The 16,953-nt window shown below is 39.6% G+C and overlaps 1 protein-coding gene across 6 annotated transcripts in view; it reads left to right on the top strand.

The window, feature by feature from the left end:
- The first annotated feature begins 592 nt into the window (after window positions 1-592).
- Window positions 593-16,953, top strand: part of PTBP2 (polypyrimidine tract binding protein 2) — a 56,208-nt gene continuing 39,847 nt past the window's right edge. For 4 of the 6 annotated variants that reach the window (XM_064147339.1, XM_064147338.1, XM_064147337.1 and 1 more), the window contains exons 1-3: window positions 1,063-1,222; window positions 2,886-2,916; window positions 13,364-13,439. In XM_064147339.1, coding sequence (XP_064003409.1) covers window positions 1,215-1,222; window positions 2,886-2,916; window positions 13,364-13,439 — 115 coding nt within the window. In that variant the 5' untranslated portion in view covers window positions 1,063-1,214. Of the gene's footprint in view, window positions 667-1,062; window positions 1,223-2,458; window positions 2,480-2,885; window positions 2,917-13,363; window positions 13,440-16,953 lie in introns of those variants that run through there. The other 2 variants (XM_064147340.1, XM_064147341.1) reach the window with 2 other exon arrangements.

Below are 16,953 nucleotides of genomic sequence, written 5' to 3'. Positions count from 1 at the left end.
CAATGCGCTTATTTCCTCAACCCATTTTTGAAACCAGCATTACCAAATCAAAATATTTAAAATACCATAGAAGTTTTAAATGCCTTTTAATTTTAGTTTCTTTTTTTTTTTTTTTGGGGGGGGGGGGGGGGGGGGGGAGATGGAAACTTTTCTAAATATTTGGACCTTTTTTGACATTTTCCTTCACAGATAACTAAAATGTTTAGTATGTGGTTTTGAGTGCAATCCAGGATTGTCTCATGACCAGTTCTTTTTAGAAACTCTGTACCAAACGTTGTAAAGTTCATGAGGACATATTGAGATCTGATGTATTGAGGCAGAAAAGCCTGTTTTCTAATTTTTCTAATGTCCAAGTACAACAAAGTTGAAGTTGTATCTTAACAAGAACCGTGGCTACACCCAGTTCTGTGAAGGAAGTCACCGCAATAGCTGAAAAGTACATTCATGCTAATTATTTTTCAACAGTAATAGTGGTCAGCTCTGAAGCCAACAGGTGGTTTCATTATGAGCAGCTGCGCAAAGGTTATCAGGCGGCTCCTGCCAGCGCCAGATCTCTGCGGGACCTGCTGCGCCCGGCCTCGCTGAACGCTTCCCGTGGTGGGAAGGGACAGGCTCCCAGCGCTGGGAACTGCTACCATCACGTGCGGAATCTCCACCACACAACAGGTAGGGTCCGACGGGTGAATCCTAACCCCAGGTGGGGCGGCAACGACAGATTGACCAAGGAGCCCCACAGAAGGCCTGTTCCCAACGCGCCAGAGGCCTCGGGCACTGTCCCTGAGCAGGATCTGTGAGCTAAGCTCCTCTGAGCCTACCTCTTCCTCACACAAACACAAACGCTACCGAAGTGTTGCGCTGGGGCAGGCGAAGCGGGAATCCCACCTGGCCACTCGGCGGGTGCCCAGATTAGGCAGGCGTGTGGTGAGCGACTCGCAGCTAGGCCCCACAGCCCGCTCCAAGCGGAGCACAACCGCCGCTCGACCCGGGCCGACCCGACTCAGGCAGCTGGTGGCAAAACTTCAGCGGCACCGAGAGCGCATGCGCAGGCGGCGGGCGCATGCTCTGTAGCGGCGGGGGGCGAGCTGGGGAATCCGGCACTCGGCAACGTTCGGCGGTTTCCGTGCAGGCCAGGCCGCCATTTTCTTACATCTTCCCCGTACGCGTTGCCTGCGTGGCTGTCTGTCCCACTTGTCCGCGCTTTGTTCTGCTCGGCGATGGACGGGTGAGTAATGGACAGGGTGACGGAGGCGAAGGTACTGCCGCTGCGGTTGTGCCGGCGGTGGGTGGTGGGACTTGTCCCAGTCCAGGGGGGCTTGCTTGCTTCCGTGGCTGGCTGTCGGCGGGCGAGTGTCTCCGAGGATGCGGGGAGCAGCCGCTGCCCCGGCGGCAGTGGGGAAAGGCGGGCTTCCCGCTGCGGGACAAGTGAAGCCTGAGGCCCAGTACGAAGTGGGGGGAAGGGAAGAGGAGACAGCCTCTCTGTAGCGCGGGCTTCTCGGTAGGGTATTTCGTTTGAATTGCCGAGGGCTTTGGGCCGCCCCTTAACGTAGTGCTCGAGACGCCAGATCTCGCTTGTAAAGAGGGAGCGCGATCTACCCCCATCTGTCCCTTGCAAAGTCTCCTGCTTTCTTATTCTCTGCCTTTGGCTTCCCTCTTCCCCTCCTTCGCCCTCCCCTGAGCCGTGGGGCTAGGAGAGGCGCTCTGTAGGTCTGGGGTTTGTTTGGGGCCGTGTGGAGAGGTGGAGCAATACCAGTGCGAGCCAGATGTCGAGATCTTTTGTTTTCAGAAACTGCTTAATAAGCTCTCTGGCTTTCCCCCCCGCCCCCAGGTAGAAAGATGCCTTTGTGCATGCTGGAGGCTGGCAGTAAAAGCAAAAGAAGGGAAGGTTTTGGAGTCAGTCCTACGGGACAGCGAGGGCCCTTGGCCCTGGCCGGTAGCTGAGGTGGGCAGTTACTGTGCACAAGGCCGCCTTGCAGTTGGACCTGGAAAATGAGGCTGGTGCTTGTAGTCTTAGTGTAAATGAAACCTCTTCCAACTTCCAAATTTCCTATTAAGTTGTTTGTCCCACTTCAAACAGAGCAGCAATCACCTTGGTATGTTGTAAGCATATAATAACCTTTCAACTGTGTGAGTTCCAAAGGCTTTTTATGGTCAGTTGTGATGATAGTGTTGGGAGTTACAAATCCAGGCTGAGAAGTCTCGTCATGGATAAGTTCTACGTTGTAGAACATCTTCACAGATTCATGTTTTGCTTTCGTTTTTGTTTTTCTGAGGACTCGGTTTTCTTCTGGCATCGTGTTATTACATACTGTGAATTACAATGTCACAGCCCCAGATAGATGTATATTGACATACCTGTTGCAAAGTTCTGCGTTGGTGACCCTGGTTACTTCTCCTGTAGGTGCACCTGCCAATGAGCTCTCCTTTAAAGCTCGTTTCAAAAAGTGTGTTCATTGCTTTCTACTTGAAGAAGGTCTTTGGTGTAAGTCATGTTGCTGAACTGCCTACCTAATCAGTCTAGTAGGCGTGTGTCAGAAGTTCTGTATTTACTTGGGAATTATTTTATTGTACCCTGTGATCTTATGTAGTCCAGAAACCTGAGTTTCCTTAGTAGATTTTTTTTTTTGGGCAGTGTTGATTTGGAGTAATGTTTACTTGAAACTTTGGACTCTCTTGGAGGAGCCTGTAAGCTGGGGGAGCTTAGTGGCTTTTATAGGTTTCTTTTGTACTTCCCCTCAGTCCTGCTGTGTTCTTCGAACCTCTTTTCTTCATGGGGAAAGTTGTTGGCTATTTTGATTGCTCTTTATTTTGGCATTGGAATACGTTGAAAAGTTGTTTTTATGGGGATTAATTGGTTGACTTGTGTTCTTGTTTCTTTTTTTTTACAGCATTGTCACTGATGTTGCAGTTGGTGTGAAGGTAGGATGTACACTTAGCAAATAAGTGGGCACATTGTTGGTACAAAATGAACTACTTTGAACATTGGTAATTGCAAGTTGTAAATTTTTTAACTAGTCTTTGTCAGCTGGTATTTAGTCAACAGTATGTTTTATTAAACGTCCCTAGAGGTCAATTAGAGGCACTACACAAAAGACTCTTGGGCACTGAACTGTGAATTGTTCTAGATTAAAGTAATAGTGTCAGCTTCTTATTTTAAGGCTTGGTTTTGCAGACTTTTTTTTCCAAACAATACTTTTTCATTGTTGCATGGTGGCTGTAACAGGCATGTTTTTTTCTTCTCCCACCCCTATATTTTTTTCAGAACAAGTACTACTGAAATTAAAAAAGAAGTGACTGTAAAATAATACAAAAATATGTGAGGTAGAGTTTATATGAACAGAGAAATTAGTGTTTTCTTAGCTTCACTCTGTTTCTCAAGTTCAGTTATGAATTAATAGTATTTGTTATATAACAATGAAAGCTTCCAAATGTTAGTTAATTTCACATTCATTTCGGTTTTGTATTCAAATCTCTGTCAGGAATTAGATCAGTACTTTGTAGAAGCAGACTGAGAAATGAGAATACACAGATAATGGGACAAGACAACTTCAGGTTATGTTCATGAATGCACTCAAAGAATTCAATTTCATGGAATTTTTTTAGTACATACAGTTAAATCTCCATATTTGTCCAGCTACTTTTCAGCTATGATGCGTAGTTGCCTTTTCACCTGAAGCTGGTCGGTAGTAACTGGAAGGTTAACAAGCAAGCCAGGCTTTGTCTAGTAAAGCACTTTGGCACAGATTCAGTATTTGACCTGTTGGATTTAGACTCTTTTATGTACAGTACAGCTGTCCTGTTGATAGAGCAGCTATTCTGTCAGGTGTACCTGCATTACATTTCTGAACAAGCTTACTTGGGGGAAGAACTGTAAGGAGCCAGTCATGTGTTCTGCTCCTATCTCTCTCTACATATTCATGCAATGTTGTAGACAAGGTTAAAATAATTCTCTGGAGCAAGAGGAAAGTGTAGTTATGAAAGTACTTCCATAGGAGCTAATCTCAGTCAGAACCATGAGCTGTCTCTCTGTTGCCTCAGAGGACAAAGTGTTAAGTTATTAATACTTTAGAAATGCACTTAGTAATTTGAAGGAATACCTAAGGAATTTTAAGTATTTTCAGAAGTGAACTGACCCAGACTAACAGCTTTGCAAACCAGTTTATAAATTGGACTGGCTAGCCCTTGGAAATGGGCAGGGATTTACCTGTGTTAAATCAACTTATTCAGGAGATTGTTTGCTCTGATTCTTTCTTGAGATTTTGCTCCTACTATACATGTAATAATCAGTTATACAGCATTTTTGGTGATGTTTCACTTCTACTTGTCTGATACTCTGTGAACTCCTGTTGTATATAAGCCAGTTGTGTAAAATAAGTTTGAATAGAACAGAGCTAAGTGCCAAAGGAGGTGTAGGTTTGATATTAGGAGGAAGTTTTCCACAGAGGGATTTGCCGTTGGAATGGGCTGCTCAGGGAGGTGGTGGAGTTGTCACTGAAGGTGTTCAAGAAACGCCTGGATGGGGCACTCAAGTTGAGTGGGTAGGGCTGGACTGGATGATCTTGGATGTCTCTTCAAACCTAGTTGATTCTATGATAGTATATTACATAGTTCATAGATTATTTTTTTATTTCACTTCAGTTTCTTGCAATTGTGTACATTTTCTTCATGAATAGGTTTTTAAATTGCCGTGGTATATAAAATGTCTGGGGTTTTTTTGTTTTGAAAAGGTACGTTTTGATTGCTTTGTTTTTATTGCATGAGGTCACTAACATTGAAATGGCCTGCTTCTAGTCTCAAACTTCTCCTTGCTCACTGACTATATAGATTTGAGTAATTTAATAACTGCAGTTTGGATTCCTGTCTTGTGTTCTCTTTACACTATGATCCTTTAATCTAGATAAGTAAACTGATACTTGACTTGGAGTGATAGAGCCTTTTTCAACTTTTGCATATACCAAGTATATAATTTACTTTTGAAGTAAATAAAAAACTTTGTAGGGGCATAAAATGTTCACACAGGTGCAGGGTATAACTTAAGCAAACTTTTTAGTGCATATTGACGATAGTTCTGTCTTACTGTATTTCAGTATGTGCCACTTCAGTGTAATTTATTGTCTTTCTCCTGGATGGCATGTGTAGCAGTGCAGTAAATGGGGCCTAAACAGCTGAGTGACTCATTTTATGTTCCTGCATTGCACGTAGCAGAATGGCTGAGATTTACTTCTATGTGGTGAGAGAAAAGAAGCAGTCGTTGCTTCATGGATGCATTTTTTGGTGCACAGTATTTGGGAGTTTGTGACATTGTTGATGCTACTTTGTGTTACTTTGACCAAAACCTGAGCTTCAGCTGCCAAGCATGGACAGCCCCAGTTACAGCTACAAGGGAAAATGCACGTCTTCCTATAGAGATAGTTTTATAATGTTTAAAGATGTGGGCATGACCTTTTCCTCAAAAGTCAAGGCATCAGGCTTTGCAGTGTGCTTAAGAAAAGGGTGCCTTATGCTGATCTTTTCTAATAATTTTCCAGACAGTAGTGTGTCACTAAGCCCCTTTTTTTCTGGTTGCTGAAGTTAAACATGGGGGAACATAATAATGTGGAGGGAGGGCTGTAGCTAAAACCAGAAGAAAGATGAGCTGCTGGAGAAAAGGAAGTGAGCAGTGTCTGTAAGTACACTTGAAGCATTGCCCACTTTGTTTTAAACTCAAGCTCTGTGAGTTAATCTCTTCTCTTACAAAATTACAGGACACTGACAACTTTTTTGAGATAAGATTTCCTGTCGTGGAAAAAAACACTGTGGATATAGCATGACTTTTTGTTTGAACTGTACACTATGCAATGAGAAGGTGCAAAAAAACCCTAACATCCTGTCAAGTTGGTAGAAGATGAGTTTGGACTAAACTTAAGTGAGAAAATATATTTAGATAGCTGCTTTTCTTTGAGTTTCTTTTTCTGAAGACCACTTTGCCTTCACTGTCATCACTATAGATAAATAAAAGGATGGGAGTGGTAGGGTAAATGTTTGACTCATTTGTATAGAAAATGACATGTGCTGGTCTGTTACTTTTTAAATATTAGAGTGACAGTTTTGAGCTGTCTTTGCATGTAGATCATGAGTAGATTGCTAGTAGATTATGCAAAGAGTTTGTTAAAAGCAGAAGATAGGATAAAAATGGATTTTTAGTCTGTAAATTGGAGGAGCCTGTTTAGCTTTCTGTTAGCAAGAATGATGTTTTTTAATTGATGTTTGTGTTCAGTAGTTCTCAATCATAGCAATTGTAGACAGCAAAAAATGTACAGATCATTCTGGCAGTGAAATAAGATTGAAATATTGCAATGTTGAGAAGTTTAGAAACAGCATCTGGATTTGTCCTTTCAGCAGTGTATGGAGAATGTGTCCTTGGTGACAAAATAATACCTTCTTACTCTCTCTTTAACAGTAACTTCTGTGAATTGACCCTGTTTGAAATTAGTTTCATATTTATTCCCAGAACACTCCAATTATTTTTATTTTGTGAATTTGTTTATTGATTGTTTTTTTTAAAGAATTGCTTATTCTGCCACCATTCTGCAACCGTTCTGAGACTGATGTGTGTAGTGTTTAGATGGTGGTGGTTGTTGGGTGGTTTTTTTTTTGTTTTTTTTTTCTGTAGCTGAAAATATATATAGGCATTTTTAGGTTTTTCTATGAATGTGTAACATGAGTATTGAGTTACAGACCAAAGTAGCACTAGCACTTTTCAGTAATTATTACAAGATAGCAGAGAATCGAGTAGAAAATAATATAATATTTTGAGATACAGAAACTGCTACTGAAAATCAAAGTCTGTCCATCTAGTTGCCTTGATTCTCTGTCTAGAAAGTTAACTCATCCAGGTGGTATTTCGAGCAAGTTCTTCCCACCTATTCTGATTTAGAACAGGATACACACAGATGCTTCAAAGTAACACTTTTTCCTGGTAGAAGTGAAATATGAAGTGCTGGAATAAATTAATCTTACTAGTGTACTTCCTCTGGATGTTTGAAGCGACAACTGGTATTGGACTAGATTCTGTCTTTCAGTTTTTCATTACAATTGAAAATTTTCAAATGAGGCTTAGTGACATGGTGTAAGTGGAGATTTGATTCTTTACTCTTAAGCTTTCTTGATAGTCCATTGTGAATTTTCGGGTGCTTTGAGAAAATTGACTTTTGCACATAGTATTTTGTGACTTTTCAGCAGAATCAAGATGTGTCTCCTTCCAATCTTAAAAGACTTCTGATGTACCCTTGATCACTCTTGCAATTTCTCCAGGAATGTGTTTTCTTAAGTGCATAGTATGCATATGGTCGGGGGAAAAAAAAAAAGGAGGAAAGCTTTATTTGCCTCTGTTGTCTTCTTACTAAAAAAAAAAAAAGAGTGTAAAAGTGATGAAGCTTATTGTTAGGCTATATGAATAATCATAGAATACACCAGGTTGGAAGAGTCCTCCAAGATCGTCCAGTTTAACCTATCACCCAGCCCTATCCAAGCAACTGGACTATGGCACTAAGTGCCCCATCCAGTCTTTTCTTGCACGCCTCCAGGTGACTCCACCACCCTGGGCAGCCCATTCCAATGGCAATATACGATTGGCTAAAGACAGCGTGAAAAATAATTGAATGAAGATAATACAGCAAGCAAGTATGGAAAGGGTGTCAGATTGTATCCAGTTAACTTCATTAACTTTTATAGTATCACTTTCTTTTACTAAGCACCCGTGGAATTCATGGTCTTACTTGGTAAGATTTCATGCTGGCATAGTTAAATAATGTCTTAAAAAAACCCAAACAGAACCCCCCAAATCAAGTAAACATACTTGTATGTAAGGTTCTGATGAGGTGATAGCAAGCTTATAGCTTAAACTGTGTGCTTTGTAAACTACCTATTAACCTGTGTGGAATTTCTTTTAGATTGTGTATTTGGTCTTAGTTCTGTCCTGAATGAATCTTCTTGATCCTATGCATATGAGAGCTGCAGCTAGTCTGTTAATTGGGTAATTTGGATGATGTCTTTTAACAGTATAGTGTGTATAGTCAGCACAAGGCAGGGCAAGTATTTCTTCTTCACTAAAGAGTATGTGAGAGTGTGTTTATACAAAACTTCATTAAAAATGTATCCTGTTAGCAGTGAAGCATTCATGAAATTCTGATCCATTGCTTGTAAACGGAACAAAGTTTAGAAATGCTGTGCATGGGGGCTTAAAATTGCCTGTTTCAAACATCCAGTTCCCAAAGTTAATTCAGACAATGAATGTTGGAGCATTATGTGTACAAGTTAAAGAATAATGTTTAATGTCTGGGCTGGAAATCTTTTAAATACACTGTTATTCTTCTCCCATACTACGAAACTTCTGCCTTTGAAATTGTTCCCAGATATTCTTAGAAATTAAGTGTTTTACAGTGATGTTAGATCTCTAAATCACGAGATCTGTCTCTTGGCTTGTCATACCCCTTGGGAAATTCATGCCTGTAGGCTGAGAATGACTGCAGCTAAGGTTTTCCTTTTTTTCTTGCATCTGGGGGAGGAATGAAGGAGAGAAGGAAGGAATGGGGTGGCAAAAGCATCTTGTTTCTAAGAGAGGTTTGTAATATCAGGAATGAGGGGTTTATCAGAAAATGTATTTTTCAAGAAATTTGAGTGTATTCTTTGTCTTTTGCAGTGGGAATTTAAGAAATTGGTTTAGATCATGCCTTTGGCTTTTTTACAAAGTGTGTTTTTGTCACTTGTTTACTGTTTCTAGTAGCATTGTTTTAGTGCTCTTGTGGTATCACAGTGCATCTAGCCATGCTTCTAATAAGCCTCTGTGGTACACTCAGATTGCTATGTTAGGTTTAGCTGTAACTTTTGATCAGTCTCCATAGTCCTGAAATCTTGGAAAAGAACTGATAGTGTTTCTTGTTCATAAACAATTGTCAGAAAGTACTTTGATACTTAAAAAGATAAACCTCTTTGATACCTTTCAATCCAGGCTTGTCAGTCTTTGTTGTTTGGGATTTTTTTGGTGTGTTTGGTATTTTGAGTGGGACTTTTTTTTGCCTTAAATGTAATAACATCTGGAGCATGATGAAACTAGTTGGTAAAGACTTAAAAATAGTATGATTTTTATTAGTCTGGAAGGATAGTATGACTGCAGTGACTTCCTGAAATTACACAGCTACTTAATATAAGGTGTGATAGATTGAAGCTTTGTAGTAGTCTGTGGGAGTTGGGAAGGTCTGGAATCTTACTATGTAAATTGAGTTTGTGCAGTGAGAGATTCCGGGTTATCTGTGGTGGTTAAAAGGAGCTAGGAAATGAATTTGAGAAGCTAGGGGATTTTTTTTACCTACAATTGATTTTTATTTTATTTTTTAATTGTAGAGGAGATTGACTTACAGAAATTAATGAAAATACTGGAGTGGTATCTTCAGTTTACATATACATTTAAAAAAAAAAAAAAACCTACAATTTTTGAGCTTCTCCAAAATGCCTTTGAAATCTGAGTTGATATATTTTTCAGCCTTGTCTGAGTAGTCCATGTCAGTTTTGCATAGCTCCATTGTTTTAAGCTGTGCATTAACATGTTGTTTTCACACCATGGATAGACATGCTGTCATGTGGCCAAGGGTGTGGTAACATGGGCTTCGTTGAATGGACAGTATTGACTCTGCAACAAATTTTGCTCACTGCAAGAAGTTACTTTGGCAATTTCCTTGTTAATTTTTGTGTAATAGTATTTTGACAAATGCTGATTTAAGGAAAAAATGTTCTAGGTACCTCTGATCTGAATAGTTAGAGCTTTAGCTGTTTTGGAAGTTGAATGTAGATTTGTGTTCCTGACATTGGTAGGAAGATAAGTTTGGCATTGAAAACTTGTGCTGTTGAGGACTTAGCTGTCAGAAGATGACCTGTTAATAACATAATAGCAGTTTATGTTGTCCTTTATCTCCTTTTCTCATGCTGAAATGAATATCAGTTAGCTTCTACCATGTTGCTATTATAGGAATTTTCCTTTGCAGTCTATGATAAAATAAAATTATTGTGGTGGTGGTGTTTTTTTTTTAAACTGAGACTTGGACATTTTTGTGATTTGTGCATTTTTGATCTTCATTCTTACACAATCTCAACCTTGCTTGATTCTTTAGAACACAGTGGTTAGCACAGATGGGGAAAAGAGTTAAGCAAGCTTTGCTCTTTGATCTTCCATTCTTTATTGAATCTGATGTGTTATATTCATCAAAGATCTGTGTTTAATTTCTTTTTCCCTGGCACACTTGATAGAAATCACCTAAATTAGTTTAAAAGTTTCTTTGCTTAGCATGATTTGAGTAGCAGAACTGGTGTGCTTGATAGTAAGAATGGCGAATATTCAAGATTCTTGGGAAATGGGTTATAATTCTGTAATCCATCTGTAAAACAGCACAGCAATGAAGAGATTTGCCTTTGGAGCAAGTTGCCAGTCCTTATCTTTTAGATAGTGCTAAGCCAAAGATGCACATAGAAAGCAAGCCATGCACCTCAAACCACACTTTGAATAGTCTTGCCTCTGATAAGTAAAATAAGTGTTTCTGTTTGTGTGGTAACTCATAGGTGCCCGTGTTAAATAGTACGGCAGTCTAAGCGAAAGCATTGGTTTACTTGAAATGCTTATATTAAATTGCTTTACTAGACAACTACCATCTTAAGAGAACTCTTGAAGTAAATGAGAATTGCCAGGCAGTTACTGGTTTTGAGTTTGTAATGTAACCATGCTCTGACCAAGTACATCGTGTGTCTTGCTGCATAACTGATGTACTGCAGAGGTGTCTAGATAACTCAAGAACACATACGGAAAAGTAACCATAAGGTGATTACTTGCATGCTAACAGATACCTTTGTCTTCTACCAATCTTGGCAAGTATGTATCGCAGTAAGTTATTAGAGGTTTGCTATGTTTTTGTGATCTCATGCTGAACTGGAGGAGCATTACATATATGAACCTCTTTATCTATGAGTCAGACTTGCCAGCACTGATTCATGAGAATAAAACAAGTGCAGATTTTGTGATGCGTGCCAGTGTAAGGTATTCACATGTACTTTTTCTTTGGAAGCAAAATTGTTCAAACCCTTTCAAATGTAGTGACAAAGTCTTATGGTTGACTCAGTGTATTCATGAAATGCATATTACCTTTCATAATGAAAACTCTTAACTGTTCATTAACCACAAATACAGTAACTGAATATCCACTCTGCCTAACATGTGCTCTGTTTGGACCTTTCTGCTGTGGATTAAGAAATGTATAGCTTTTTTATATACTAGGAACCAGAAGTTTATGTAATCACTTTAGTGCTGTGCTAGTCAGCAGTTGCTGATGTAAGTAACTTTTGGAAGCTGAGGACTGTTCAAATCTGAACTATTTCAGAGTTGTAAAGTTCCTGCAGGTTTTTGGAACAGCAATCATTTGGTCAAATGCTTCAGCTGTGTGTGTCATAACTGTTGTGCCAGTTAATACCTGTGCAAATTAATACCTGGTGTAACTGCTGGTGAATTGTTGTAATACACCTCACTATGGACTGAGGTGTATTACCTCAGTGTATTACACTGGTCTGCTGTTACTTCTGATTATGCAGTTGAGCTGTCCAGTCTACAGACAAGGGCTTCCAAGCCAGTCTAGGCAGATAGCTGTGTGCAGAAATAACTGCAGTTATCACTGAGTGATCTGAAACTTTTAAGAATCTGGAACTTTGCAGTATTTGAACCATGTAAATATTATGTTAGAAAAAGACAACAATAAAGAGAAAGAGTGAATGTTTATGTTTCAACTTGTACTGAGTGCCAAGATTAGTCTGTTCTATTTACAGTAGAAAGTAATGTAGATTGAATAATGGAGAGTTTCCATAACTACCATAACTTGTTTCTCCATTTTGTCCAGCTAAATGTTTCCTTGGTTATATCTGATTAGTGGTCTGTCCCTGCATTGAGAAGATGTGGTCTTTCCAGAGTCCTACTTAATCTTAGTATTAAGCTTGGCTCAGTTTTAAAGGGAATCTGTTGTTGGTTTGGTAGGCAGAGCTTTGTTTGCTGTGTACCCATAAGAACTCAAAAGTATTTATTAACTTGTATAAACATTCTTCAGAGCTGATGTTGAAAACTTTTCAATACTTTAGAGTAAATTTGAATGGCTCTATGTGTCCGTACTATTTGTGAGAGCTCTGTGTGGATTAAACTTTGAACGTACTGTACTATGCATGGACACACACAGTGCGCTATGGTAAAGGTTTGACTTCATGCATCTTGTAACTGCTGTCAGGAAGGATGTTATCTTCAAGTTAACTTAGTAAGCAATATTGAGGTGCCTAGTAAAATATGCTCACTAACTGTTCTTGAGATTCTATTGCAGTGTCCACAGCCGAATGAAAAACTTTTTATTTTGATACAGTTGTATAGGAACTGTTATCTTCCTTCATTTCCATTTTGTTAGTGACCTGGATTAGTGTTAAGGGTGCTGGGGAAATACTTCTGAAGTGGGGAAAGAACCAACCGGAAATTAGTCTTCAAAGGATGTCAGAGTTATTATCGTTAAAAGAATTTTAAAGAATGATGATCTAGATATTTTAGGGGCTCCTTGAGAGATGAAATCTTGAGGAATGGAGTGGGTAAAAGAAAAAAGTGAGGAGGGAAGGCCTCTTCGGCTTTGTCGCATACCCATCTTTCAAATAATTTGAGAGGAAAACATTGTCTTATATGTTTTCAGTATAAACCTTAGCCAGTTTTTGCAGCCCACTTTGGAGTAATTTTCAAAAGGCTCATTTATCTGGTATTTGTCATGTTTGAGAACTACAATGAAGATGTAATTCTCATCTTAAACGGTATTTTGCAGGACAAGTGAACATTCTCCAAATGGAAATGGATGATTTCCTAGGAAATAAAGTCTGTTTTTTTAAATAAACAAATTGTTAGAATTGAGATAAACACAACGTTTCTAGTTGTATAGACTTCCCTTGTAGTTTCAACTAGATATAATAGTAGCTACTGAAATACTGTAACAACCGAAATGAATTAATATTCCAATTTGAAATGCTGGACAAATTTATTGTTCAGCAGTTCTCATTGTGTCTAGAGGTGACTTAATTTCATTGGTGGGTGAAACAGCTGTGCTTGAGCTGCTCTTATTTCAAAGATTGCCATGTAAATATATTGCTTTGCTTATATTTCAACTGCTTGCACTTATCTGAAAAAAGGGAAGTCTGCCAAATCTGAATAGCTTTCGTTGTGCTTGCTTAAATTCTTCTAGAGATTTTTGCTGTCAAACTGACATTTTTTTAATATCATCTTAAAACACATAATAGAAGGAAAAAAAATCTCTTACTGTCTCTTTCTTTTTAGAGAGGATCTGACGAACTTCTTTCAGGCAGTGTACTCAATAGCCCGAACTCTAACATGAGCAGCATGGTAGTTACTGGTAAGTGATGCCCTTTCAAAGGAGAAATCTATCATTTATACTTGGACTCTTTTCCTGTTTACAAGGGGAGAACACTGAAACAAGAATCCATTGCACTATAGAGGGATAAACTGTTGGTGTGAATTAGACTGTAGTCACCTTGTCATTCACAAATCTTGGGTGTTTGAGAAGAGTAATCTCATAAAATAAGCAGCAACTTCCAAATGTCTGTACACAAAATTGTTGGTGGGTGATGGGATGAAAACTTAGACTTACCTTGTGCAGATGCCTTCAAAATAATAACAATTTACCAAGCAAAGATAAATAGCCTAACTCCTGGCTGACATCAGGTTTTACACACATAAATATTTGTGAGTTTGAGCATTACAGGGAAGAACACTATGCCAGTTCTGTAATATAGTACCAAATGAGGAAACCAGAGTTTTACTCTGTTGTGGTTTAAACTGCTGAAGCAGGAAGCTTCACTTTTCTACTGAAGTTTGAGATGACAGCAGTAGAATCTCAGCATATCAGTGTGAAGTGAGTGTGGTGGTTTAGTCATATTTCTGGTAATGCAAGATGGAAAGGCTTTTCATAGGTTGGCACATAATAAAATGCCTTCTATTTCAGTTAATGCTTCTGTATGTTGGATGTGCATTGAGCTCCCTCGGAGAGCTCACTTGAGACATGATGCTTTTTCTCTCTTTTCTTGCACCCCCTCCTCTATATTTGGGATTTTTCTTTTCCTCAAATGTGAAGAAACTAGTTTATGGCATCACAGTGTTGTTGCCCCATTCACTGTTTTAATGTGCCTGACAAATTTTTCTCTAGGTGCTGAGCAGCGTAGTTGATAGTATTAGTAGCAGACTCTTTCCTTTAATAGTAAAAGATTGAGATTCAGGATATTACTTCTTGTTACAGTTAGGGTGCTGTGGTGGCATCTTTTGCCAGAATGGGTAGTTTTATGCTTTCTCATCCTATTTACTTGGCACAAGCAGAACCCTGCCTCTTGTTACTTCACCTGTTTCTACTCCACTGTCTATGTTGGAGTGCTCATGCTCTTGCAAAATGAGCTAAATTGTGCTGCCAAAGAGTTTTTTTCCCCTGGAGCAGTGCAGCGTAGGGTGGAGGAGTGGTGGCAGAAGAGAGGAGAGCCACTTCATTTGCAGTTCCATAACCAAAGGTGAAGAGACAATACTTCTTTGGAAAAATGCAGTGTTGTGCATTCACAGCCATTTTAGAACCCCACAATATTTGTTTGCCTCCTCTACTTTTCTTCCATCTGGTTCTGAAAGTGGTCCCTCTTCTCCTAGTCCTGGATAGTAGTGCCTTGTGTTATGTAAATGAGAACCTAAAATGAAAAAGAGTTTTGGGGATTGTATTTGGGAAGTGAGAGAGAAAACACTATTACCAGAACAAAGTCTTGAATGTTAACCTTATGTTCTTTGTTTTGAGAGAGACATTTAGTTCAGGAAAACTAAATGCAAGTTAATTTGTCAAAGGAAAAAAAAATCCCAAGCCAAGAGCTAAAGGGGAAAAGTTTGAAAGAAGAATTATGATAATTTTTGAATTTTCAGAAGAAAAAATAATTTTGTCTAGAAAGCCTCAAACTTTAAATAGCAATTCCTTTCTCCTCAAAAAGTTCTTAAAATGGAAAAGAATTTTTTGATCCCATTATATGGACTTGGGAGTTTAACATTTAGTGTTTAACAAAGATGGATTCTCTTCCCCGCATGCTTTTTGTATCCCACCTTTTTAAAACTGATTTAGAGTTTGAGTTTTGTGTTTTATTTATTGCCTTTTGTGGAGGTTTTGTTATCAAAGGGTAAGTGTGGGAGAGTTTTCCAGTTAGTTGGTTCTTTATACCAAACACCTCTTGATAAATCTGCAGGCATCCAGAACTATAAGTGGCTTTTCAGAAATTACCTTGTGAGTAAGCAACAGTGGTCTGGCTGGTGGCCTGGCTACTGTAGTATCAGCTGCTTTTAATTTTTTCATGTTAATTGTGTAGTATATATAGAATTGTAGAATGGCTTGTGTTGGAAGGGACCTTAAAGTTCATCTAGTTCCAATCTTCCTAATCTGGGCATGGGCACCTCCCACCAGAACAGGCTGCTCAAAGCCTCATGCCTGATCTTAAATGCTTCCAAGGATGAGGCATACACAGTTCTCTGGGCAACCTGTTCCAGTGTCTCACCACCCTAATAGTAAAGGGCTTCTTGCTAATGTCTTACCCAGATCTACTCTGCTCTAGTTTAAAGCCATTGCCTCTGTTACTACATGCCCTTATAAAAAGTCCTTCTCCAGATTTTCTGTAGGCTCCTTTCAGGTACTGAGAGGCCACTATAAGGTGTTGCTGGAACCCTCTCTTTTCCAGACTGACCAAACTCAAATCTCTCAGCCTGTCTCCGTAAGGGAGGTGTTCCAGCTCTGTGATAATCATTCATGGTCCTCCACTGGATCCAGTCCAGCAGATCCATGTCCTTCCTATGTTGAGATTCCAGAGAGTGACACAGTACTCAGCAGAGCAAAGTGGCAGAATTACCTCTCTCAGCCTGCTGGCCGTGCTTCTTCTGATGCAGGCCAGGATATGGTTGGCCACCTAGGCTACAGGTGCACATTGCTGGCTCAAGTCCAGCTTCTCATCCACCAAGTCCTTTTCCACAGGGCTACTCTTGGTCTCCTCGTCCCCCATCTTGTTCTGAGGGTTACCCAGGTGCAGGAGTGTACTCTTCACTTTATTGAACCTCATGAGGTACATCTGAGTCCACTTCTCCAGCCCATCAGGTCCCTCTAGATGTCATTCTTTCCCTCAGTCATGTCAGCTGCACCACTTGACTTGGTATTTTCTGCAGACTTGCTGAGAGTGCACTCAATTTCGTTGTCTGTATCACTGAGGAAAGTATTAAACAATACTGGTCCCAGCATGGACCCCTGACGGACATCTTCCAGTCTCCAAGGACTTCACCTGGCTGCCAGCACTTTTCAAATATGATGGAGAGTGGGTTTTTTGACTGCATCAGGCAATTCCCTCAGGACTCTGGGATGCATCTCCTCAGGTCATATGTGTGTATATATATATATATAAAATATTTATAGGTCCTATATAGGACCACCTGAGGAACCTGAACATAAAAAGACAACACCTCTATATATAGAAATAAGACCTATACATATATATAGAGAGGACATATATATATATATATATGTAGAGGTGTTCTCTCTCTATGTGTGTGTGTGTGTGTATGTATATTTTTATATATATTCAGGTTCCTCAGGTGGTCCTGAACTTGGTCTTCCCTTTAGAATGCAGGGGATTTTACTGCTATGGTATTAAGCTAGTGGTTCGTCAACTCTGGAGGGGTGAGGCGTGAGGTTGCTAGTTAAGACAGAGGCAAGAATGTTACTGAGTACTTCAGCCTTCTCCTCATCTGTTGATTGGTGGAAAAATGATCCCAAACAAGGAAAAAAAAACAGTCTGAATATATAGGTCAATGGAAAGGCTAGTTTGGCTTATTTGTGTGGTTTTAAGCAG

The sequence above is a fragment of the Pogoniulus pusillus genome, chromosome 8 (assembly GCF_015220805.1).
Source record: "Pogoniulus pusillus isolate bPogPus1 chromosome 8, bPogPus1.pri, whole genome shotgun sequence".
NCBI classification, from domain to species: Eukaryota; Metazoa; Chordata; class Aves; order Piciformes; family Lybiidae; genus Pogoniulus; species Pogoniulus pusillus.
The sequence above is the reverse complement of the archived record's forward strand: the minus strand, read 5'-3'. Positions and strand labels throughout refer to the sequence as shown.